This window comes from Primulina tabacum, chromosome 17 (assembly GCF_025594145.1).
Source record: "Primulina tabacum isolate GXHZ01 chromosome 17, ASM2559414v2, whole genome shotgun sequence".
Lineage (NCBI taxonomy): Eukaryota > Viridiplantae > Streptophyta > Magnoliopsida > Lamiales > Gesneriaceae > Primulina > Primulina tabacum.
This window is the reverse complement of record NC_134566.1, coordinates 9,581,180-9,607,356: the sequence shown is the minus strand read 5'-3', so window position 1 is coordinate 9,607,356 and position 26,177 is coordinate 9,581,180. Positions and strand designations below refer to the sequence as shown.

The following is a 26,177-nucleotide window of genomic DNA, read 5'->3' as shown; positions in this document are numbered from 1 at the left end:
AATATTTCTAACGTTCCATTAAAAAAAATGTAAAACTTTATAAGAGAATGTGAAATAAACTAAATAGAAATTTATAAAGAATAAAAAACAAAGCAAAGTAATTATTCTATTTATTTTCAAATGTTTTGAAAATATTTTCGAGATTTTCGCAAAACCATGTTACAGTAAGATATGAAATTACTCTATCCCAAAGGTCCAACTCAAATAATAATAACAAATTAGAAAGTTATTTGGTAAAGCTCATTATGCAACAAACAGACTCAAATGCCAAAAATATACCTTATTCAACTTGAAATATGAAACACCATAAAACGGAGAGGTCACCAAGAAAATAATAAATCAACAAATATGGATGAAATGTATCAGCAAAGTACTGTTCTTGATAACTAAAGAATGATACAGTCCCACCAACAATGAAACAATACACAAATAACCTAACTCAGCACTGAAAACATGATCCCAAATCCCAATAAGATGTTTTAACCTCGACCCTTGCCTCTGCTAAATCCTAACCACAGAAGGTTGTTTCGAAATACTCGAAAAGTCGTAAAAAAATTCGGTAAACCGAGCCAGCTCAATTCAGACATCCTAAAACACAACAGATACCAACTGGAAAAAGAATTCTCAAGCCAGAACAGAATTCAACGTAGAAAACGCCACGAGCAGAAAAATATAGAGATTGGTGGAGGAGTGAAGTTTTGATTCTGCAGAACCTTTCTGAGGCCTGCAAGTGAACAGTAAATCTTTAAGTATCAAAGATTTAAGGGGATTCCATGATCTAAGGCTAATTCGAATTTAACTGTTCCATACTTTTGCAATTTGCTGAGGGCACCGCAAAAGAGAGCGTTGTCTGGCAAGGGTAGTTCTGTCTTGTTACTGGTATCTTCGGGATTGGTGATTCTCATGTATGTTTCTTGGCCAAGATACCATCTGTCGAGATTCTCAGTTCTAAGATTCCAGACGCCAACATTGTCCAGAGACACATAAACAGCAGTCCATCCTCCAGAATAAACCTGTTCATAAACGAATGCAGATGTGGTAGAAAGCTGAATGGTGTTTCCGATCAGAATCATGTAGATGCTAAGGCATAAATTAGCTGATATGAAAGTGACAATCATTCTTTTCTGGGGTGAACTTTGCACAAAGCCCCCTATAGTACAATCCAAATATGAAAATAAAGATCATCATTTGTAGGTTATATTGATCATTATATTTTCCATACTAAACCCTTTGAGTTTACTATAATCTTGAGTTTGAGGGTCGAATCAAGAATAAAGCAAACAGTAACTGGAGCCCAAGGGTCTCCTAAGTGCAAGCCAAAAAACTAAAACCAAAAGGAAACTATTCTCGCATACCTGAACAGTAGAGCGAGATATGGCATCCCATCGGTTGTATGAACCTCGATTATTCTCAGTCCATTCACCAAAACCCATCCTGCATATCCATATTCATGCATTAATTAAATCCTAAGATCCATTAATTCTCCAAGAGCACATAAGACTTCAGATTAGACACTACCCCACGACAAAGAAGGAATAACCATCCAAGTGAAAGGTCTGAATAACAGTGTCATTGTTCTGCAATACGATCTCGATAAACCCCTTGTAAGTAGCATTGATAATAGATCTATCCAGGCTTGGTGCCCTGTCCCGAGGCTTACTTGGAAAATCGAGCTTGTAGGCACCCTTCACCTTGAATTCATCAGCAAGTCGTATTGGTGTTTCGGGATTGGCAAATGAAATCCCGTTAATTGTAGCTCGAAGTTTCCCATCAATAATCAGTGGTGGCACACTCTTAAGCACATAAGAGTCAGTGACGTTGATTGAACCATAGTGGAAGGAACCTTGTGGATTAGGTCGAGCTCCACTAGCACTTACGTTTTGCCTGATGAACAAGAAAATAGAGACACGTAAACCAAGACAGATTGCAAGATATCAAGGTCATTAGATGTACAATAAAATACATAATGGGGGATATGAAGTAATTTAGGAAGTAGCATCAGTCTTTTCACACAAATTGGCGTAAGAAGGAAGTTTGAAGATTTATTCCAAAAGATTGAACTAACTTGAATTAATCAACTTTCTTTTCTTAAGTGTTATCAAGAGTATAGCACACCATCGGTTTAGTTTAGGCTATATCGAGAGTAGTACTCCCGGTATAATATCCTTCAAAGGATATATGGGTCCCAAGGGGTTTTTGTTTAGGACAGATATGTGATTTAATGCCTCCTAGCATGTGCTTAAAGCAATTCCAAGAAGACATGTGTTACCTTAGAAGATGAATACAAAATAAATGTGTTTTCTAATCCAGTTACAACCTTTAATGAATCTTAATTCCTCTACGAGCACAAACAAACAAGATACATAATTTAATGTGCTTAAAAAAGAAGAGAAAATTGTGGGCACCTAATCGACATGGCCTGGTTCACCGCATATGATGGATCAAAAGCATCATTCGGAGGGTCTGGGAGGGGACCTGAGGCCTTTCCTTTTGAGTTGGAATAACTCAGAACTGCAACACCCGTCACTCTTTGCCAGAGTGATTGATTCACATATCGAGGACTAGCCACAACGTAATAATCACTGCTTGCATTTTGATCCATATTGACCAAAAAACTGAAAGACTGACCAACATGGATATCCATGCTAGTGTAGTTCTGCTGTGTTGTGTAGTAGCCTTCTGTTTCAACCAGAAGCAGATTATGGTTCTGAATTCGAAAATTCAAAGACGTAGAGACTCCAACGTTATGAACCCGAAGTCGATATGTTTTTCCTGCAACGTGCAGATGATTATATAAAAATTAAAAAAACAAACAAAACAAAACTAATGTAGCTCCCAAGATAGAACGCAGAGAATCTCAAACTAAACATTGATAACACTAATGTCTAGGAGATTTTAAAATAAGTTGCAAAATAACATTCATAAAAGACTTAACATTTAGCCTTGTCATTTGTAATATATTATGGCAGATATTATAGCGCAAGATTCAAAATTAAAATTAATTAAATCGCCACCGATGTCCAAGGACTTGTTTAAGAAACTTACCAGGATCCACTTTAATGGTCTCATGATCAATTCCATCAGGGACAAGGGTAGTGTTGTATCTATAAGGTCCCTTTCCGTTAATAAGAACTCCATCTGGCATGCCCAAATCTTGTCCTTTGTCAAGTGCTCTCCGTAAGGCCTGATATTTCAAGCAATGATCGCGATTAAAAACTTTATACTCTTAAACAAAAATAAGTCATGCAGACCATATCATACACACCGTGTGATTACGCGTATACCAGTCACCAATCAAGATGATTATATCCCCATCGGGAGCAGCAAAAGGAATAGGAATAATTTCGCGATTTGTCACGATAAATGAACCAAATCCACCGGATGCTCTCTGCAGATGAAGTGATGGATAGTAAAAAAAGCTACCAATCTGATCCTTGGCTTGAAATTGGTAAGTCCAATTCCACTTTGGAGGAATGGGACAATTAGTGCCCAAAACGCCATCTTGCCATGAAGCACGCCGCATCTGTATTCCTGACCTATCATCAAAATCACAGCAATCAGATCCTTGAAGAATCAAAATTTAGATATTCAAATCTGGTTCACTTTATAATCTATAAAGCATTGTGGTCCATACATTGTGGCACACATACCATGTGATTAGGAGACTCTCATCCAATTTGTTTCTGACATTTACCACAACGTTGTAATTGGTTGTGACATTAAGAATAGGACCTGGGAACTTCCCATTAACAGCAATTACCTGCAAATGAAATGAACAGCATAAAAAATTTCATCTTCTTGAATCATAAGCGTACCTCACATGTAAAAAAATTGAAGATAAAGATGGAAACCGCTACCACAGAAGGCTATTGATCTGTAAATATTTATCATTTTCTCACTTCAGAAGAAACAAATAGACAATATGAGTCCGGAGGAACAAAATTACAACCAAATACATACTTTTAGACCCAAAGCTAATTAAACACAATATATGGCTTCAAGTAAAGGAAATTGAACGGACAGAGTAAAAATCTCCAAATCTATCTTGCTTTTCAAGCAAGAGCTTAAAAGTGTAACCCAAAAATCATCAAATGAAACTAGAAACAACAATATCTGCTAAGTCTTAATTTCATCTCTACAAATATATTTCAGAGCAAAAAACCATAAGAACTCCTTTACTTAAAATTTGTGGGCCGCCACCAACTTTTCAATTATCAAGCCAAATTCTCCTTCAGCCAGACAAATATTAAACACAACAGCGAAAAGTAAATGGTTTCCGGGATACAAAATCGGATAAAGTTAATCTAAAAAAGCGCTCAACTTCATTTGTACCAAAACTCGTCTCGAATCTACAAAACCAAACTTTTCAATTCTTGATCCATTCACATTTCACACAAACATTCAGAACAAACAAGGCAAGCCCAAAAGATGAGCAAAGAAAAGTTACCCATTTCCAAATCTACAATCAAAAACTGAAAAATAAACACCATTTCACCTGTTGAGGAACACCAAGTGGAGAAGCAGTGATGTACGAGAGCACCAACTCAAAGTTAGCGAATGGGTCCGCACCAAAACACACTCGCACCACCAAACCAGCACAAATCAAACGCAACCAAGTCACAGAACCCATCACGAAACACAAATTGCCGCAGTTTCCAAACTCCAATCTTGAAAAAGGTGTGGTCAGTATCTGTTAATTATCACGTCAAAACAAGCACAGAATCGAGTAAAATGCAGCCACGGGCACAAGGATAACAAAGGGTGAGCTTCGACTTTGACAGCAAAGAAATGCAGGGAGAGTAAGTAGAAGCTCTGGGGGTCTGTGTGGCCTTGTGCTTTGCTGTGAAATGGTGCCTTTGAATTCCGTAAATCCCTTCGTTCAAGAAAAGTGGGGCTGTAATGGGGGCGTTTTGCTTTACCGGTCACTTGTTAAGCCCGTCGAATTTTGTGTGTCATTTGAATATAAGAAGAAAATGGTTAGTCACTTTAACAATGATATGAAGAAAGTTTTGATACAAATGATTTCACTGGATTGATGCATTTTCCTTGAATAAGTCAAAATCTAAGTTTAGAGAATCTTATTTTTGGTTTTATTCAATCTTTTTACTTAACAGACCAGTTTGTATTTTTCTGTTATTGTCATTGATTTGCAAGTATAGACCAGGTTTATTCGTCATATGAAAATAATTCAATATTAGATTTGTTTACGGAGAGACAACAAACAGTCAAAGAATGCTTGCTTTGGAAAAAAAAATGATATTGTTAAAGTTATCGTCTGTGTTTGTCTATTTTATGTTTTGATCATATAAGTATTCAAATATGGGTTTTGGTCATATAAATTTGATTATGTTTTGGTTTTTGGTCCCTTTCTAATGGAGTATTGACGTGGTGTCATCGTGTCAAACATCCGCGATTTCCGATGTTATTTCGGTTTTTTTGTTGTAACTTCGTTATTTTCACAAAAAACAACCAAAAATAAAAAGGTAATCAAAACTTATATGACCACAACCTATATTTAAATACTTAAAAGACCAAAACATAAATTAGGCAAATTTACATAATCATTTTGATTGTTTTTTCCTTAATTTTATATTTATTCAATGCCTAGTCTATATATAAAGTGAAATCTCGTAAAATTTTCTTTATTATAGGCAGACATAATTAAAGTTGCGTAAGGAAACCTCCAGTCTTTGATAAAAAAAAAATAACTTTTTTAGATATTGTTTAGTTCGTGAGATGAGATGATGATTAAGTATAATATATGAATGATATAATGATTTATAATTTTAATTTTTTTTTTAAAATTTGAACCAAATATTAGTTGAAAAAAATACGTAATTAATTAATATTTCATAATTCCTATTAAACTATGTCTAAAAAAATTTCTACTCTTTATGCTATTAAATATTTAATTTTAAATATTTGCCACTCGACCTCGAACAGTGAAGGATAACATGGAATTCATGTTTTAATCTATAGCATTTGAAATTTTTTAAAAATAATTTAAGGAATTAGGTATATAATAATATAAAGTCAGTAATTTTGTTACTAGCTGGTAGTTCATATAATAGATATGAATGAAAAAAATTAAATATGAGAAATTGCTTGCATTTTAGACAATTTATGGAGAATTTCATCCTTTAGCTCAACCACTCTCCCAAGATAATAATACAATTATTACACACAAACATTATTTTCCTCAATAATCGCATTCCTTGAAATTCATAATAATCGAACTCTTGACTCTGACTATGATATCAATTCTAGGACCAAACGTTTTTTAGATTTACCGAAAATTATAGCTGAAAATAACTACATAACTCAAATATTTTAAATCGTACAACAACTCAAACATCAATTATTTTCCTCGCGAAAACAATTATTAGACTCCAATAATAATGTTTTCCAACAGTATGCCACTTATGTAACAAAACGTGCTCACTGCATTAAATATCTTTTATTATGATTTATTTTTAAAATCTTCATTAATGAATCATAACGTATCTAACTTCTCCATAAAATTCTTCTTTTAAATTGGCTTTATCATCAAATCACATATTTAAAAGAAAATAGAGTAGGTCTCTTGTGAGACAATCTCATAAATTTTTATTTGTGAGACGGGTCAAACCTACCGATATTTACAATAAAAAATAATACTCTCAGCATAAAAAGTAATACTTTTTCATGGATAACCCAAATAAGATATATGTCTCACATTATTTGTAATGCCCGAGAATTAATCACTGTCAATCAAAGATTATTGACTTATAATTTAACGTGATTATGAAAGGGCCAACTGAGACACGATTTAAGATAATGTGCGGCCATTTATTTTGAAATTCAGAATGTGTTGCCGAAGCAACACCGCACCCGCGCTCATGATTAGACCGCACCCGCGGTCGATGTCCAGTAGGGTAGGAAATTTTATTCGAAGCAAGACCGCACCCGCGGTACGAAACAGGACCGCACCCGCGGTGCAGGACCGCACCCGCGGTGTAAACGAGACCGCACCCGCGGTGCGACGTGTGACGCGAAAATTGTGCCACCTCGTCGAATTCATGCATTGATATATATATATAACGTTTATCCCTTCGAAATCATTCAGCCAAAAATCGAGAAAAGGGTACGAGGAATTGTGTTGAAAATCTTTACGCCTTTTGCGAGAAATCCGTCCGTCTGATTTTGAATCCGACTTCGGTATTGAGTTCCTAGCAACGTAGGCTACAACTGGACGTAAGTTTTACTACGTTTCGACATGTTTTAGAATTATGATATTGTCATAATTGAATGGAACTCATATATGTTGTTCTTGACATGTTAGACATCATAGAATCGAAGTCAGATTAAGAAACAGACTGATTATGGAATTTTTGTGATTTTCTGAAGTTAATTGATTGAGATATGATATCAGATTGTGTTAGTATCGATTATGAATTGAGAGAATTGTTATCTGGTGACGTGGTATTGACGGAGATACTGAGTTTGTACCGTTGCACCGTTGATTTTGAATTAAATCAAGATTGATCAGATTGTTATTGATTTGAAAGGTAATATTGATATGAAATTATTGGTATTGTCATTGCCAGACAGGCTGTGAGTTCAGAACTTCGACTGAGTCAGAAACCGACGAAAGAAATGTATAAGTCAATGTGGTACTGGGAGATCGACTTGAGTCAGTTTAGACCTGAGTTTCCCTAAATCACATACTTTACTTTATTGCATTGATATTGCATTGATTTGATTGATATACTTGTTCTCTTGATTTATAGATAGCAGGTATCAGACGGGAAATCTTGTGACAGAAGTGCCTGATAGTGGTGGGATCGCCACGAACACATTGCACGATGTTACAGGATAGTGTAGACATCTTGGGACGGAAGTGCCTGACAATGTCGGGATCGCCACGGGCACATTGCACGATGTCTCAAGATGGGATATTAGCGATAGAGCTACAGTCCATGACGGATAGGTCAGGACACCGGATGTTGGTTATATCGAGTAATAGGATTGGAATTCTTCTATTACAGAATTCTATATAGGAACACCATATTTGTTTATATCGAGTAATAGGAACAGAGTTCCTTCTATTACGGAATTCGATATAGGAATACCACATTTGGAAATCGGGATCCCTAGACTAGGATGAAGTCTAGTCTGAAACGTGGAGTCACGTATATGTTTGACAGTCTACGATTGTTTATGTTTCAGATTTTGATACATATATCTGTTATCTGATTACATGCTTTATATTTGTTTATATGATTGCATGTTTCGTTGATTTATACTGGGATTTATTCTCACCGGAATTATTCGGCTGTTGTCTTGTCTGTATGTGTACATGACAACAGGTGGGACATGATCAGGGTCCAGGAGATGAGGAGAGATCGTGATAGAGTGGAGACTTCGGACTTGGATGTATATAGGGTTTTGACACTTGATATTTAGACGTTGAACCTTAGTTTTACTGATTTGTAGACCGTACAGGACATGTACTTTATTTTATACTGAGTTGTATATTAGTTGATTTCACTACGTCCCGCATTTTAAAAAGGAAAAAATTTTAGACCCTTGTTTTATAATTGATTAATTAGTCCCAATGATGATTAAGAACTTAATTAGCGTCCGGGTCCCCACATTATTCTTCATGGATGACTCAAATAAGATATATGTCTCACAGATTTTTTGTCAAGAAAATATTCTTTAATCAATCGATGTCGCATTAAAATATTACTACAATTAATATTTATTGTAAAGAAATAAAATCTATATAGTTTGAGATTTGATAAAAGTACCTAAACAATAATATATAATTAAATCAACTTTATATCATGCAAAATCAATACTAGATTACGTTTCATGTATTTAAAATAATAAAAATATAAAGTACCAAATAATGAATATATTATTTCTATTAAATATTATATTATATTAAATAATTTGGTCCAATATATTATCTATTCTATATATTCTATTTTATTAAGTGTGAGAGCATGATAGTAATCATTTAGGAACATCAAATTTTTCTTTCAACTTTACCCTTATATGATATTAATATACACTTTTGTTTTTTGTTTTATTTCAACACACTTTTATTTTTAATATTTTTATGTCAAGAATTCAAATATCAATTTAGTCCCTCATAATTTGTCAAATTTCACTTTAGTCTATCGATAATGATAAAAAAGACTGTACACACATGTATCACGTGTACAGAGTAACTAGTTCTAAATAAGACTACATACCTAAAACAAATGGAACGAGTTTATTTTATCTTACCTAGTTTAACATTTCTATGCTTTATTATTATTTTTTTTTATGACAAGAAAAACCATTACTGATGTTTTTCGATACGTATTGAGCAAATCTTCGAAATAATATAATAATTTGAAATTATGTTAATCAAATAAATCACACCGGAGAAATCTTGTATGATAAGCTCGCCTAAAAAAAATGTTGATAGTGAGAATAAAAAATATAATCTTATGTAGTTATATCGAAAAAGATTTTTGTGCCAGCTTATTTTAGGTCAGAAAAAATTTATTATACACGTGTTACTAAAGATATAGAAAATTTTATTCCCTACTAATAAAAGTAGAAATTTAATTAATTTTTATAACTTAACTAAACTAAACCATGATACAATTACGATTATATATATATATATATATATATTTATGTGAATATCGTTAAAATGACCATCATATATTTAAAATCATGTATGTATAACTATTTTAGAAGAGACACTTTAATTTGATGGGAATGATGAGGTTGTAATCACGCCAGTGGTGGTAGTGGTGTAACGTTCGGATTTTTTGAAAGGAAATCACATGCAAGTTTGTGGGCTCCACTTCTCTACACACGGTTTACGTGGACCCCGCCAATGAGAAATTTATCCCTCCCTATATTTATTTATTTATTATTATATTTTACTATCTCTTTCTATGTTAATCCAAACAATTTGGCAATTTGCATGGTTGGCAAATTTTGGCATTTAATTTTTGTTTCCTTTAGGTCGGAAGAGATAAATAAATAAAGACAAAAACTCGTGTGAGACGATCTCACGGGTCGTATTTTGTGAGACAGATATCTTATTTGGGTATCCATGAAAAATTATTACTTTTTATGCTAAGATTATTATTTTTTATAGTGAATATCGGTAGGGATTAACCCGTCTCACATATAAAGATTCGTGAAACCGTCTCACAAGAGATCTACTCATAAATAAATAAATAAATACTGTTATTTGCTATTCATAATTTATCACAAGAGATCTACTCATAAATACATTTTTATATGATTCAAAATATTTGAGTTGAAATACTGTTTACAAATTTTTTGTTTTGTAAGCGAAATTTCGTTGGCCCCAAAGAAATCTGTACTTATTCGTATATCTATGTGTTCATACGCATTTAAATCCATAAAAAATATGCACATTATTTGTCTAAATTCAGACAGCACGAGATTAAAATATTATAATCGCACATGAAGAAATAAAATTACTAGAACTAATAACAGTATCATATTTCTCGATTCGATTCGTTTATACCGAGGAACCAACCCAAAGAAGAATGGACAAGACTAATTTACATGATAACAAATCAACATATGAATCCTCGAAGCTTCCCTTGGGGAGGACCTTAAAATCAACAGTGGTACGAAAATTTGAAATATATGGAACAAAATACAAACTAGGGAGGAAAAAGGGTACACGGGCATCCTTGGTACTTTGAAATAAGCACCTCTGCTCCTTAACCTCTTGAAGTTGTTATTAAAATGTTCCGTCATCCACCGTATAAGTATCACCGAGAACGACGTCGTATTCAATCGTCAATATATCACGCTCTTCTTCCTCCATTTCACCAGGGTCTTGAGGAATACCATGACCTGCAAATGATGAAGAAATCTTAGTTCTGAAATGGATGTCCATCAAGTTTGAAACATTTTATATTGCAATCTTGAGATTCTTTACAACATGACATTTACTTATAAACTTCGTGCTCAAGAAAACTACGCGGAGAAAGGGAACATCGAGGTTGATGCGAAATTCAAGAAGAGATCCTTGTAATACCTCGGATGGATCCCTGAGAGAGTAAAATGCATTGCTCTCCTTAGGCAATGAAGAAACTATGATACCATAGCCTCGATTAGCCTCTCTCAAGATCTGTACATTGTTAAAAGTCTAGTTCAGAGTTTTTTTTTTCTTGTTACAAAAAGCTTTTACAAGAGTTTGATATATCAGACCTTGAATGCATCTTCGTCGGTACGATCATCTCCAACATATATTGGCAGAATCTCATCAGAGTTCGTTAACCCTGCAGTTTTATGTGCATTGATTTCTTGAGATGCTTCACACGAGACAAAACCTTTTAACACTATAAAAATGTCTTGTTTTAAGGATATAGTAGGGTATAGTAAAGCTTCTCACCAAGTGATTCGAGAAGAAATTCAACTGCTTTACCCTTGTCCCAGTCGAGGACTGGTCGGACTTCTAAAACCTAAATCATATCCGAACCATCAAGAAACTAGAAAGCGGGAAAAACACTCAGGAAATACGGAAAGTACAGAGTCGGGATAATTAACAATATGGCTGGCTTGTAAAACTACCTTCCGACCATGTGTTAGTCGCAAACGAGGATATTGTTTCAGAATGTCGTTAACATATTCACCAACTGTTGTCCAACTCTGTTAAACCGACACAGAAAAAGAAACACGTTTTATTGGTTGCAATAGAATAAGATAAAAAGCACTTTATTGAACGACTAAAATTTTGAAACCCATTGTATACCTTCTCATCTACATTGCGGTAGTGCACTGATACACAGAATTTGTTGTTCTCAACTTTTGCACCGACTATGTCTTTAGTAATCTCAACAAGAGATCTAAAAACCTGAGTTTAGCAACAAAACAAAGAGATTTCAAAATACAGATAAAAAACCATCTTTCTTGAGCTGATGCATTAAATGGTAAATGATGCCAAAGTTGTTACTAGCATACCTCTTCAATCATAGGTAAGAATTCACTAGCAGGCTGAAATAAATTAACTTCCTTGCCCTATATCACAGATAAACTTGTAAACAATTGGTCCATAAATGAGTGCAGAATCGCTTGAGTTTACAAATTCAGGAAAGATGGATTTCTCAAACCATTACCTGCTTGTCAGTAGACCTAATACAATTCTTGTAATCACTGCTAAAGGGCCGAACCGGGCCCATGATATCCATACCATGACTTCCGGCATAGTTAAGTTCAGTTAGTCCTACAAACTCGTATACCTGAATGAATGACATGAGACACGAATTTAAAAACTTCGAACAATGATTTTTTCAAATAAATCTTGATACATTATAACAAGGGTGCAAAAGAAATCAATCAAAACCAGCCAATTATCACCTTGTCTCGACTTCTTCCACTGATAATTGCCGTGGGAAAATACTTGGCCACATTGCTGACAGCAGCACGCATCTGGAAAAAAGTCATTCAAGATTCAGAAACAACTCAAGGAGATGGGGACAAAGGCTGTTTTATTGGTAAAGAATTCTGTACTTCTGGACGGATACGAAAACGGTACCGCATTTGACATGAAAGCGTGATCAGGGTTGTCCACTATAGGGGATAAAGTCCCGTCATAGTCCAAGAATAATGCTATTCTCTTTCCTTTTGCACTGTTTGCTATTTGCTCAAATGAAGTGAGTGCTGACGGGTATTTAAGCTGCAGATCCAAAAAGTAGATTACAACATGACACTCCTTTCATCTTCGTGATAGCATTTTAGAGGAAAATCATAAGGGCGCGAGGAATTTTACCAGCCAGTCACGGTAAGCAAGATCAGAGTCACTTAAAGTAGTCTCTGTATTCGACTCTTTTGTTAACCTATTATGAGTTGGAGATGATGATTTCATAGCATCAAACAGGCTTGACCACACATCATCGAGAATTCCCGACTTTTTCCTCGGGATAGTTAGGAAGAGATTTGAAGAGAAAGCAGGGCCATTGGTTGGGTATGGCAGTACAGCTGGGTGGATGCCTAATCTAGAGTTACTCATAGGGGCAGTATCAGCGAGAACAGGGGACGTATGATTTGATTTCAGATCCATTGAATGAAGATTTCAGGTTCAAAAGTATGAAATTCCAAATATTTGTTAGCAGGTAGAATCAGATCAAATAAGATTATTTGCAAAATATTGAAGTCAATTTAACCAACAGTTTTGTCAATAAAGAACCACTTTTTCAGAGTATATTTATCACTGCTGGAGGGAAAACAGTCCATCAAGAAGAAGATTCCTGGTAAATAATAATCAAAGCGCATGTTAATTAATTGATAGACGAATTTTAAACTTATCTAGCACATGTAAGTCAAATCTTACTCTTGCATTTCTATTACTTCTAAGTCGTTCCAAAGGTTCTTGTCAGCGAACAGAAAGAACTGCAAAATTTCAAGAACTGAATTTTCAGACAAAATGTGATTATGCATCAAGACACTAACGGCTTGTAATCAAAAGCGAAATATAAATCAATAAACCATGAAGAAATGAAGGAAAAAAAGAGACATATACCATGCCAGATCAAAAGAAATTATTTTAAAAGTAAAGATACAAAAAACATACTTGAATGGATGTTTCTTTCCCATCATTGTGCTTTAAATATATGCATTCAATAATTATAATATAATAATACAGTGATTTTGTAGAGCTACCATGGCCATGTGGAAACCATGAATGAAAAAATAAATGACAAATTAGCACATCAGCGGCAGATAATTGACATTTGAACAAACCTTAAGAATTAGAAACTAAGACTATCTGACGCAAAAAAATGAAGGAACACCAGATCAAACTTTGATGTCCCATCTATCTCAGGAAACTGGCAAAATCATATAAACAACGAGTTGACAACAAGATGAAAAGATTAACACATATTGTTACCAAAGAACTTGTGGCTTTCAAGTCAAGAAAGTTGTTCCATTATGCAAGGAAGGATAATAACTAGAGAAAGAATCCAGTAACTCAATGACTTTGAATAAACATTGTCTGAGAATTTGACCACTTGAATGCTACTGACGCTATGAAGATACACTCACAGAATTCGAAGACTGGTAGACAGAGCTGATAATTAATTCATAAAACTTGAGAAACAGTGGTTTATAGCTGTATTATGTTTTCCTAACCAATAGTATACAGAGGAAATAAAACCGTGTACAACCACATATTATTGGTCCTACCAAGAAACAAGGACATCATTAAACATATGGACCCGGCTTCACCAAAATTCACAAAAATGTAATAAACCATGTTATTCATGAAAGTTTATGAGGAAAAAAATCGGGTGGATGTCCCTTTAACGTTGTCACCATCAGAGATCACAGATGCAAATTAATTAGTCCATCGGTGGAGCAGTTGGTCAATAACTTTCATATACTAATTTATTATTTTGGCCCCTTCATCGCGGTTTCGTAGTGCTCACTAGATAACAGCTTAACATATAGAGATAACAAAATAATTTCGACAATGAACCAGCCGACAACAGAATGCCTGATTAAAACTACATATACATAAAATGGGAGAAAAGTATCAAATAATTCACCTTATCTTACAACACTAACATGACTACAATGCCGACATATTAGAATCCTATTCAATATGTCTTGTCACAACTAGAGAGAAGGAAAGAACCAAACTTAAAGTTGCAGGACAAAAAAGGTGGCAAATTCAAAACACGATATTGAAAGAAATTGTTGAGAAACACATCGAGTGTTTCAAACCATACCAAAAGGAAACAAAAACACGGTTTAAACAAAAGAGAGAGAAAAACTATTCCAGATGAAACTATTGCCAAGATTTTCTCCCATATTGTTTTCAGCAAACAAAAGCAGAACTTTTTCGGAAGACGAAAGAGGAATTCTGGGCAGCAATAATTCTCAAACATTGCAATTTACAAGGAATGCATTAGATGAAAATTTGAATCTTGAGGCATTTCAAAACCAGAGGGAAGGAAAAAATTACAGAACACAAATCATACGAGAGGTTCAAACCTTTCCAATAAGAATAAAAAAGAAAATATTTATAAACCAAGCCCGAAAGACATGATTTTGTAATCATATTTTTCCAACCTGCTCAAGAAAAGAAATGCTATAAAGAAATCGGAAATGCAGATCAAAACCAAAAGCAATGCAAGAATGCAAACAAAAACGAATCGGATTTCAAGAAACACAAAATCGCGCACACAGTCAAAGCTCAAATATCAAGATTCCAGCTCACAAAGCAGAGATGACGTCACCTTCCCAAAGAACAACTCCTCGAACAAAGCGCAGAAACCCAGAAGGGAATTTCACGGGAAACGATGGAAATGTGTAGAAATTGAGAATCAGGGTGAAATGCACGATCACTTGATGAAAAACGAAGCGGAAGGGGAAAGAAGTGGAATTTCATTTTGGCAGCAGCATAAATAGGAGGAGGGGAGACGTGGTCACGTGGGCACGATGGTGAGAGGAAACTGCAGGGAACTGAATAGTTAAAACCGGAGGCAATTGAAAGTTTCAATACTGCACGCGATTTCGTTTGACCGCTGTGTAAATTACGTGCCAGTTTTGTGTAAATTTACTTTCTTCATAAATATAGTATTGACCAACTAATATTTGACTTAATATTTGTCGGTGGAGTCGATGACTAATAGCACATCTGAATATTTAAATTAAAATATTATTTTATGTTCATGAATTTTGATACTTTACGGATGGCTCAGTATCCTTGACTCATCCCTAGGCTCAAATAGAAGACAGGTCCATCAAGGGCCCATATATTCTTCTATAAACATCAGGTTTGAGCGTATGATTTTTCATTGACTATATTGTTTTCAGCAGCATCCTTAGCTGCTCCTTTCAAATTTCATTTTAAGAAACTTCACCCAAACTAAAAAAAAAAAATTAACAAATTTTTATAGAAAATAAAAAATTTATAAAAAAAGTTTGAATTTATCAAGATTGAAATGTATCTTCATTTTATATATTATTACTAAATGACAGTTTTTTATACAATCATTTTATTATATTATTATTATTTTATAACTATTTATTTTTTATACACTAGTATTTAACCCGTGCGATGCACGAGATGCTATTATTAAAAATTAGTGAAAAATGAATAGATATTTAAATTTTAATACAATTATAAAAATAAAAATAAAACTATTTTTTCGCTAATTTTAAAATGTTTCTTAAATACAACGCATGTCGATTAATTTTTTTGGCTAATAATCACTATCATATATCAAAATTTTAGATCGTGTTAGCCTAAGGCAATAACATGATGCTTATCGTGTTTATAGTATTGATGTCGGTCATCAATCTTAATACATATTTAATTCTTTACTTTTCGAGAAGTTATATATTATTATTTTTTAACATGTTATAAGAAAATATTTTTAAATCACATTCAATAAAATTAATGAGAAATACTTTTTTAAAAATTCAGTAATTTCGTCTAAATCCACATTCACGAACAATTTTGTGACATGACACGTGTTTGACACATTTGAATTATAACAATAATTTTTTCATCAATATCTTTATCCAAATGGGTTGTGATTTAATTTACAAAATCTCTTCGTAATATACACAACAGCCTATTATTCCGAAAAAAATGAAACATGTGATAATAAGTAGATTATGTATGAATCAGAAAAGTTATTTTATTAACATTTACAATGTGTATTCCAAAACAATGTCAACAAATTTTATAAGGTGTCTTCTAATAAGATGTTTGCTTTCTTTTGAATTGGTTTAATCATTTCCATTACGGGACATTATACTATCATGTATATGTAAACTTTGTAATATAGAAGAAAATTATCACATTAGTAATAAGTAATAATTTAAATTTTATATAAATAGAAGAATAATATTTTTTACTTCTTGATCATGAAAGATAGATTTCAAACTTAATGTCTCGTTATTTTCGTTGTTTCATATGTAAGTATTTCATAACAAAGAACAAATCTAAATTTAAACAAACATTACATCTCGAAATAATTCAACTCATATATAGTGATGAAAAGAAGAGTCATTTCAGAATTCAATTTTAGAATAGATAAATTTAATAAGATAAATTTTAATAAAATTGGTTTCTAATATAATGTGCAATATTGCATTATTTATAATTTAAAATTCAAATAAGACATCCCAAGGGACAAAAAGTATACATTGGATGCTTTTGATAGAATTACACCATACATTAACTCTTTCAAATTATGAAAAACCCGAACTGCATGCATTGATTGTCAAACATTTCTGATTATTGAGGGTAATATACATGTTTATTGAAAGTAATTTAATGTCCATTTGAAACTCTTTTGAATCTATTTCTTTTAATTTTCTTGTGCTATCTTATTTGAATTTTTAAAATTCAAGATATACAATATACATATAGTTTTGGAAGAAAACTACAATGCAATAATTCTTTAAAATTAAGGTAATTTCGAAATAATATGTATTTGGGATAAAAAAATTTATGATTATTAAATAGTAAATTAATGTCCATTGGAAAGCTTTGTTGTAATGATAATTTTTAACACTCAACCAATTTTATTTTTAAAAAATTTAAATAAACTAATTAAATATTTTATTTCTTTTTTAGTAAGTAATTTGAGCAGTAAATTACTTAAAATAGCAAAATTTATTTTTGGATGATTTACCTCATGAGTGACATTGCAATCATTTTTATTTTAAATTTATTTATACAGTTTTTACTTAAACTGATTGATATAATTAATGCAAAATTTTTTAATATAGTTTAGTTTTAATTTGAGTAAAAAAATAAAAAAACATATAATACATAAATTACATTTGAATTAATATAAAAATTAATTAAATTCGAAATTGAATTAAATGAATTGATATAATCAATGCAAACAATAATTGAAGGGATCATTTATTGTAGTGCACATATGTAAATATTGATGATAAATACTTCCTCTTTTAGAAATGACATTTTGGCGGGAAATTACTATTTTTGGCAAAAACTCTGCTTTTATATATATATATAGATATGAGATAAACTTTCAGAATAACGCCATAACTTGAACTATATTAGATAGGTAATATACATTAATGATGTGTTCCGGGTAAATCGGGTGAGCCGAATCGGTGCAATCTACCGAATATGATAAAAGTTTGATGTTTAAGAAAATGAGCAAGGGAAGAATATATCTCTGATGAAGATATTTCTCTATGAGACATCTTCAACTGTAACCTGCAGAAAATGAAATGAACTCGTGAATGGGCGCCGGATGAGTGTCCGGCGTAACTACTCTGATGCTTAAGTCAGCAGGTGAGGGAGAGGAAAATGGCTGTATATGCGAGAGTTAAAAATTCCAGAATCTGTAAATGAGAAGTGTATCTGCTATTTATAAGAGAAAATCCTATGATTACCTTGTTTTCAGTGCCCACCTGCTAAGTATGGTAAGGCGGCTGCCTATACCCTACTTCTGATGACTTCTCTGACACGCCAAACTCATGTCGTTCTGATAGTAATGATTGCCAAGCATGAGGTAGCTCATACTGATACACTCGAGTGTGGTGCGCTTCTCGAGATAGCCCGAGTAAAAGCTCTCGGGAAATTGCACGAGAGCCCTGGCTCCCGATTGCCCGGGGAGAAAATATCCCGGGTAATCTCATGTCCGGCTGCTGAAGAAAGTAATATGTATATTGACTCTAATTAGGGCTATTCATTTAGTTTCCCGGGTCATTAATGATCCGGACTCTTACGAGAATATCACCAACTAATATATAATATTTGAAATATATTAGATAAACTTTGTGCGACAAATTAGTTCGAGAAGTTATTGTTAAGAGTTATTTTATTTTTATTATTATGACACACAAGTTGTGTATTATTATTATTATATGATATGCTATTAAGAAAGAAGCCACCCGGTGCTTCAACTATATTATTATTGTTAATTATTATTATTATATATTGGGAAAGAAAAGCGTGCAATAAGATTTGGGGCCCAAGAGGAAATCTTTGTAAAGGCTCATACGTGGAATTACGACTTTAAGGGGATAGTTGGCGTAAAGCCACGGGTGAACCGTGTCAGTGATGAGTCGACCACGTTAAACTGTGGGGTCCATTTTTTATTTTTGGTCACTTTCAATTCCAGCTGGATTCTTGTCATCGGCCAAAACTTGCCGCCCAAGCCAATCGGAGTTAGGATCCAAAAGTCTCTGTGACTAGCTTCGCTTCTTATATAGTAGTAAACATGCGTGTTCGCTTAAAATTAAATCGTAACTTTGTAAAATCGAATTAATCAAATACTTTTTTAACAAAACGAATCGGTCGAACTTTACTACGTAAGCCGAACAAAGAACCGAAAAAGTCGGTTATTTTTTTGATAACCAAACTTCTAGATTTTTTTTTTGAAAAATAACGTTTTAATTAAAAATTTTAATATAAAAATTGAATTTAAAAAATTTAAATTTTATTTACTAAAAAAATATATTTTTAAGTCTGATTCTATTGTCCGATTATCGAAGTTTTATATTAAAAATAGAAACCGAACTGATTTAAGTAATATTTTAAAAATTAAAATCGAACTTTCGTATAAATTGAAACGATTTTTCAAATTAATTCATTTTGTTGAGTTATTTTGGTTGAAATCAGTGGTTTGCTCATCCATAAATTGTAATTAATGTATATCTTTACTTGTTAATGTATGCGCTTTTGATTTAAAAATAATTTGATAATTTTTTCTTTCATTCCTTGAACTACATAACTAGAAAAAAAATTTAAAACAAATAATTATTTTCAAATCTCATAATTATTCAATTTTTTTATTAATCTAACTACAAAAATAAGAGACCGGGCTTGTAGCCCATTGGTCTCACCCCCTGCCAGATTAGCTGGCACCTCGAGTACGAATCTCATCTCTCGCGTGTGTTATAATAAAAAAAAACTAGAAAAATAAAAATACAGAACAATAGTAACCATTTTGGCAGCAGTGAGTGTGTATGTGTACATATATGTATGTACGTATATATTATGTGGCGATTTTTGTTTTAATTTAAGTTCAACCCGAATGTTTTTTTTATGACGTGTGAACTCACAACTACTATAATTCTTTGAGCACAAGATAAATTCTCGAATAGCCTGCAAACCACATTAGTTAGATAAATCATACATAACAAACTCGGTTAGATAAAATCCATGAGTGTTGTATATATGGACTTGGACAATCCTCCCCTCTTGAGCTAGCTTTTGGCATTAAGTTAGATCTAAGTTCCAATCTTAACATGATATCCCCTCTTGACAAGCTTTTGGGGTTAAGTTAGATCCAAGTTTCAATCTTAACATGATATCAGAGCTCAAGTTCTACCGTTATGTGTTGGCCTGCTTATAGTTAGGCCACCCGTTCTGCCTATAGTTGGGTCATTTGTAAACTTCACGCTCCAGATGTTCATTCTTGGGCTTGAAGGGGTGTATTAGTTGTCTCACATCGGTTAGATAAAATCCCTGATAGTTGCATATATGAACTTGGACAAACATCCCATCTTGAGTTAGCTTCTGGGGTTGAGTTAGATCCAATTTCCAATCTTAACATGGTATCAGAGCGTTTTGGATGATATCCATTTCCAGTAAAATGTCTGAGCTCTTGAAATCACGGTATATAATAGGCGGATTCATCTTGTCATGCAAATACTCCGACCTTTTTGTTGTTCCAGTCATTGCGTACTCACGCACACAATATCCATATGTGCCCATCACCCTGGTGAAAACATGTGTGTGATCACCCGAAGGACCAACTTTTGCCAAACTGAAATCAGAGAGCTAGCTTTTAGGGTTGATTTAGGTCCAAGTCCCAATTTTAACATAGTCATTGGATCATTTGTAAACTTAACTTTCCAGATGTTCATTCATGGGCATAAGGGGGTGTGTTAGTTGTCCCACATCGGTTGGATAAAATATCTGGGAGTTGTATATATGGTATTGGACAATCCTCCCTCATTGAACTAGTTTTTGGGGTTGAGCTAAGTTCAGGTCTCAATCTTAACAAACTCTGTATGATAAACTCACTCGAGAAAGTGTTGACAGAAAAAATCGAATTCTTGATTATTGACTAAATACTCACATATTTCATCTAACTTGAACACGTCTGGAGAGACAGAATATTTCTCTTATTTGAGTGGGTTTATGTTACTATTCTATTAACGGAGTGAGACGGTGGCTATATGCATATTAATTACATTGACTACCACACATTTTTTAATGTCAGAATATGAATATGAAGTTTTTGTAAACAAGAGTCAATTCTAAAGTTTTTTTTTATTTTATCATAGAGTCTATTATATAGTTTTGCTCACACAGACTTGTTCTAGTTCAGAGACAACTGTTGTTTTTATTTATTTATATAATTGAATAAAACTACCATATTCTAAATCACTCATGCAAATTAGGTATAATAATATATAAGGGGAAATACATAAATACATACAATATTCCTAGATATTAATTATAGAATCTACACATATTCACACATAACATAATATTCTAGACGAGACCGAGCTTTAGCTCTAATGGTCTCACTTTGTTTTCCTCTTATATAGACTCAGGTTCGAGTCCTCTCATCCTCTAAAATAAGATTTAAAAAAAACACATAATATTCTAGACAACTTGTCAATTATGACAAATCCGCACTTATCTTTACTTCGACAACTTAGACACAAAAAATTGTTGATATCTGACATGTGCTTTCGGTTTAGGTTGTGGAGGAACATGAGCTATATTTGGGTCTGTTGTTTGTGGTATTCAAAAATGAGAGGAGAAACAAGAAGAAAAAACAAAATTAATGGCTTGTAGAGGCAAGTGTTGAACACTTTTTCCTTAAGAAGAATTTGCCCCTCACAATGTGCTAGAGGTTGGTGGCAATCTTCTCCCAAGATACAACTACAACACTTGAATAATGAGCACTTAAATATTCAAGTTCTTTCACAAAGAAATGAAGAAACTCTCTCTTGAAGAAGGAAGAAGATGCAAAAGATGATATGATATGTTATGTAATGTTTGATTTTCAAAGAATCAATCATTTAATGTTTTTCATGTAAAAGACATGATCTTTCATTCATAGGGGGTGTCCCTTGGCCATTGTAACTGATCAAAATCATCAAACAATGCCAAGGAGATGAAAACACATCAGAAAATTCGAAAAAATCCGAAGGGACGCGTCTGTGCGCGCGCTGCCGAGCAGCGCTTGGCAGCTCTCGGCAGCGCCTGCCGAGAGCACTCGGCAGCGCCTGCCGAGAGCGCTCGGCAACGCCTGCCGAGAGCGCTCGGCAGGCGCGCGCACCCGCTCCATCGACCAATTTTTTTTTTCCGTTTTCGTCCCTTGCATGTTTCGACTACTTGTTTTAAGTTCTTTCAACATTTGATGAACTCGTTTCGAGTTTAATTCAGAACCACAGAACTTAATATTCGTTCATTAAGCTTCGTTCTTCGTTTCGAATTTTCCCAATCAAACACATTGCTTTATTTGCTTAATTTTAATTCATTAAGCACTAAAATTCCAACAATCCCCCACATGAATGAAATTAATGCATGAATGCTCGTGATGCATAAGAGAGAGTATATACGAAAAATTATCACATCAGGAGAGGTAACTTTTGGCTTTGAACCTGCTCTAGTGGAATACAATCGGATTTACTAGGCCACGAAGTGAACGTGATGTCTTGAACTTCTTGGCGGTTCATGTAAACCCAAACAACTGTACACACATTATAACCTTTCTTCCATTTCCATTTTGTGTTATCGGTTGTGTCCGTTTTGGCCATGGAACACATCTTGGCTTCATACGTGTTTCATCGAGGCGGCCCGTCCTCACACGTACATAGGTGATCTCCTTGTAAAAAGGTATCCTACTTACCCCGTTTTTGTAAGCTACGGTATTAATCAATGAAAATTAAGCAAATAAATCAATGTGTTTGATTGGGAAAATTCGAAACGAAGAACGAAGCTTAATGAACGAATATTAAATTCGGTGGTTCTGAATTAAACTCGAAACGAGTTCATCAAATGTTGAAAAAACTTAAAACGAGTAGTCGGAACATGCAAGGGACGAAAACGAGAAAAAAAAATAAAAAAAATTGGTCGATGAACAGTAGCAGCCGCGCACCCGCGCGCGGGTGCGCGCGCCTGCCGAGCGCTCTCGGCGAGCGCCGCCGAGCTGCTCGGCAGCGCGCGAGCAGGCGCGCGCATAGACGCGCCCCTTCGGATTTTTTCGAATTTTCTGATGTTTTTTCATCTCGTTGGCATTGTTTGATGATTTTGATCAGTTACAATGGCCAAGGGACACCCCCTATGAATGAAAGATCATGTCTTTTACATGAAAAACATTAAATGATTGATTATTTGAAAATCAAACATTAAAATAACATATCATATCATCTTTTGCATCTTCTTCTTCTTCCTTCTTCAAGAGAGAGTTTCTTCATTTCTTTGTGAAAGAACTTGAATATTTGAGTGCTCATTATTCAAGTGTTGTAGTTGTATCTTGGGAGAAGATTGCCACCAACCTCTAGCACATTGTGAGGGGCAAATTCTTCTTAAGGAAAAAGTGTTCAACACTTGCCTCTACAAGCCATTAATTTTGTTTTTTCTTCTTTTTTCTCCTCTACTTTTTGAATACCACAAACAATCCTTCCATTTCCATTTTGTTTTATTGGTTGTGTCCGTTTTGGCCATGGAACACATCTTGGCTTCATATGTGTTTCATCGAGGCGGCCCATCCTCACACGTACATAGGTGATCTCCTTGTAAAAAGATATCCTACTTACCCCGCTTTTGTAAGCTACGGAATCATTAAAAGTACAATACTTAACCTCACTAGCGTTGTAGGCAACTTCACTCATCATCTTAGGAATGAGGAGTGATTCATCAAATTCTCATAATTTAGTTGTCCCATTGAACCAAGATCTTGGAATCTCCAATCTACAAGGTTGGGTTGCCACTATGAAAACTTTATTTGGTAGGTTTTAAACCCATTCCTCTTGACAGACAGTACATTTGATCTCTATTTAATGATTTTGTAAGCGGATCCGCTAAGTTATCCTTTGATTTGATATAATCAACAGATATAACTCCATTAGAGATCAACTGTCGCACAGTATTATGTCTTCGACGTATGTGTCGAGACTTGCCATTGTACTGTTAGAGTAGGTGCACGTCGAGCCAAGTGTTGGCCGAGTGTTCACAATGAAACTCTATGTATAAACAGTCTTTATTTTAATAATATTTGAATTTATCATTTTGGCACTTCTTTATCTGTATACCCATGCTAGTTGCATAGATAAAGTCCTTGAATGTACAAATAGTAGAAAGAATATGAGATGTTCATATGATGAGTATCATGAAACTCATATTTGGAATACTGTATATTCTAAACAGTTCTTAGTCGATTCAGCCGCCGCTAAGAAGGATATAGGCCGCTCGAGTTCGAGACTAGTATCTGCGATGTGAGTACCATGTTTCATTGGTAGGGGACATTGTGATGTCCGAGCATGCAGATATATGCTCCTGGTAGAGTGCACTGAACAACCCTCCATAAAGGACTTTTCAAGTGGTTCTCACTTATCGAGTGGAAACGTCCTAGTTTATGGTTGTACACCATTAGTCCTTATGACCCGGGACAACATTGAGACTCTATGTGCTAGAATTACACTTTGACTTGTTTACCGACTCTCATGGGGTCATCAGGTGGCAAGGTTGGATGTTCTGTCGAAACATATAGGAGTCGATGCATTGTAGTCGGGGATTCACCGCTTACTTTCGGGTATGGATATCCTATGTGTTCTCATGTGTATGTAGGTTGAAATATCTGATCAGAGTATGGTGGTAATTATGAAAGGGGTTTCATAGATTACACCATCGATGCAACTACGACATGATACATAGTATCGATTCATTGACAACTCTCGATAAACCAATGGTTGTCGAATCGATCGGGATATATGAGTTGAAGGGACCGTACTGTACGCTAACCATAATTGAATGGTTATTGCAGGCACTATCATTTGATACCTAGGGAGTCATGTAAGCGATGCTGCTAGGCGTTTAACATGATTGGTTGGGTACTATCATACTTGAGTTCTGACATTCTTGTTATCAAGGAGTTGATAAGTAAGAATGGAGCAGTTGGGGTATGCTCGTATAATGACATGTTTAGTCTGAATCACATGAAGATGTGAACCCACGGCTAGTTGTATCAATGAACCATTGAGGGCACACAAGTACTAGCTTTCTAGATCCCGTTGAGAAGTAAAATAGTTCAATGTGTTGAACGACTTATAAATGAGTTTATAAGCGTAAAGAAAAATAGAAGTATGATTTCTATGAGAGAAATGTAATTTTTAATTTATGAATGTGTTCCTAAATTAAAAGTAGGCAAATTGAATAATGTATTTGAAAATTGTGATTTTCATAAACATTATTATGGACTAAATTAAATTAATTCAAGTGTTGAATTAATTAAACACTAGTGGGCCTAGTAGAGTCCAAATAATTAAATTAATTCAAGTGTTGAATTAATTAAATAACATTGGGCCTTGTAGAGCCCAATTGGAAATAATTATTTAACTAGTGGGCTTGAGTAAAACCAAGTAAAGTTTAATTTGGCTCAAATATGTTTGAGACAATTAAATTTAAAAAAGTCCATGGGCCCTTTGTAAATGTTACAAGCCCACTAGGTTTTGCATGCTTGGGAGATGAAGAGTTGTGAATACTTTTGATTAAAAAATTGCATGGCATACAAAAGGTGATTCTACTTTTCCCACAACCTAGACAACTAATTCACTCTCCCATTCATTCTACCTTGGCCGAAATTTTGAGACCAATTCTCTCAAAATTTTTCTCTCATTGTGTTCTTCAATTGTTGGAGAAACAATTCACTTCTCAAAGAAAAATTCTCATATTTTTCTAGTGCAAAATATGAGTGGATCATCCTAGCTAGTGGTGGGCCTAATTTTGAACAAGGAGTGTTCAAAGGAAGCTTGTAGAAGAAGGTCTTGCCATTGAAGAGCTTAGTTGCTTGACAACTAAGTTGGAGCCAAACATCAATCTTTTAAGATTGATAGGTAAAATTTCTTAACACCCTATGTATGACAAAGATGTCTAGTATATGTTACACACTAGTACTAGGTGC

The 26,177-nt window shown here is 34.1% G+C and overlaps 2 protein-coding genes across 5 annotated transcripts; both read right to left on the bottom strand.

The window, feature by feature from the left end:
• Positions 1-325: 325 nt before the first annotated feature.
• Positions 326-4,897, bottom strand: LOC142530324 (monocopper oxidase-like protein SKU5). Its single transcript, XM_075636104.1, has 9 exons — positions 4,496-4,897; positions 3,651-3,760; positions 3,266-3,536; positions 3,046-3,184; positions 2,406-2,772; positions 1,519-1,884; positions 1,356-1,434; positions 811-1,013; positions 326-724 (listed from the first exon to the last, which is right to left on the bottom strand). Exons 1-9 carry the CDS (start codon positions 4,628-4,630, stop codon positions 625-627), a joined length of 1,770 nt encoding a protein of 589 aa, XP_075492219.1. The 5' UTR covers positions 4,631-4,897; the 3' UTR covers positions 326-624.
• A 5,599-nt stretch (positions 4,898-10,496) lies between these two features.
• On the bottom strand, positions 10,497-15,430 carry LOC142530325 (putative trehalose-phosphate phosphatase F). Of its 4 annotated transcripts, none has more exons than XM_075636105.1 (13): positions 15,273-15,430; positions 13,364-13,422; positions 12,803-13,280; positions 12,569-12,709; positions 12,391-12,462; positions 12,150-12,272; positions 11,995-12,051; positions 11,786-11,887; positions 11,605-11,682; positions 11,426-11,495; positions 11,242-11,312; positions 11,069-11,161; positions 10,497-10,884 (listed from the first exon to the last, which is right to left on the bottom strand). In XM_075636105.1, the coding sequence occupies exons 3-13, from the start codon at positions 13,091-13,093 to the stop codon at positions 10,828-10,830; spliced, it is 1,155 nt and encodes a 384-aa protein (XP_075492220.1). In that variant the 5' UTR covers positions 13,094-13,280; positions 13,364-13,422; positions 15,273-15,430; the 3' UTR covers positions 10,497-10,827. The 4 variants fall into 4 exon arrangements, with proteins under 4 accessions (XP_075492220.1, XP_075492222.1, XP_075492221.1 ...); XM_075636107.1 differs by lacking the exon at positions 15,273-15,430 and adding an exon at positions 14,077-14,183; XM_075636106.1 differs by lacking the exon at positions 15,273-15,430 and adding an exon at positions 13,922-14,070.
• Between the last annotated feature and the right edge of the window lie 10,747 nt (positions 15,431-26,177).

Coding starts and splice junctions, on each gene's coding strand:
- LOC142530324 (XM_075636104.1), bottom strand. CDS start 4,630: ATGGGTTCTGTGACTTGGTTGCGTTTGATTTGTGCTGGTTTGGTGGTG. Junction 1,435..1,518: donor TATTCCTTCTTTGTCGTGGG/GTAGTGTCTAAT, acceptor ATGGATATGCAG/GATGGGTTTTGGTGAATGGA. Junction 1,014..1,355: donor TATCTCGCTCTACTGTTCAG/GTATGCGAGAAT, acceptor GTTTATGAACAG/GTTTATTCTGGAGGATGGAC.
- LOC142530325 (XM_075636105.1), bottom strand. CDS start 13,093: ATGGATCTGAAATCAAATCATACGTCCCCTGTTCTCGCTGATACTGCC. Junction 12,710..12,802: donor TTGCTTACCGTGACTGGCTG/GTAAAATTCCTC, acceptor TTGGATCTGCAG/CTTAAATACCCGTCAGCACT. Junction 11,888..11,994: donor TCTTACCTATGATTGAAGAG/GTATGCTAGTAA, acceptor TGCTAAACTCAG/GTTTTTAGATCTCTTGTTGA.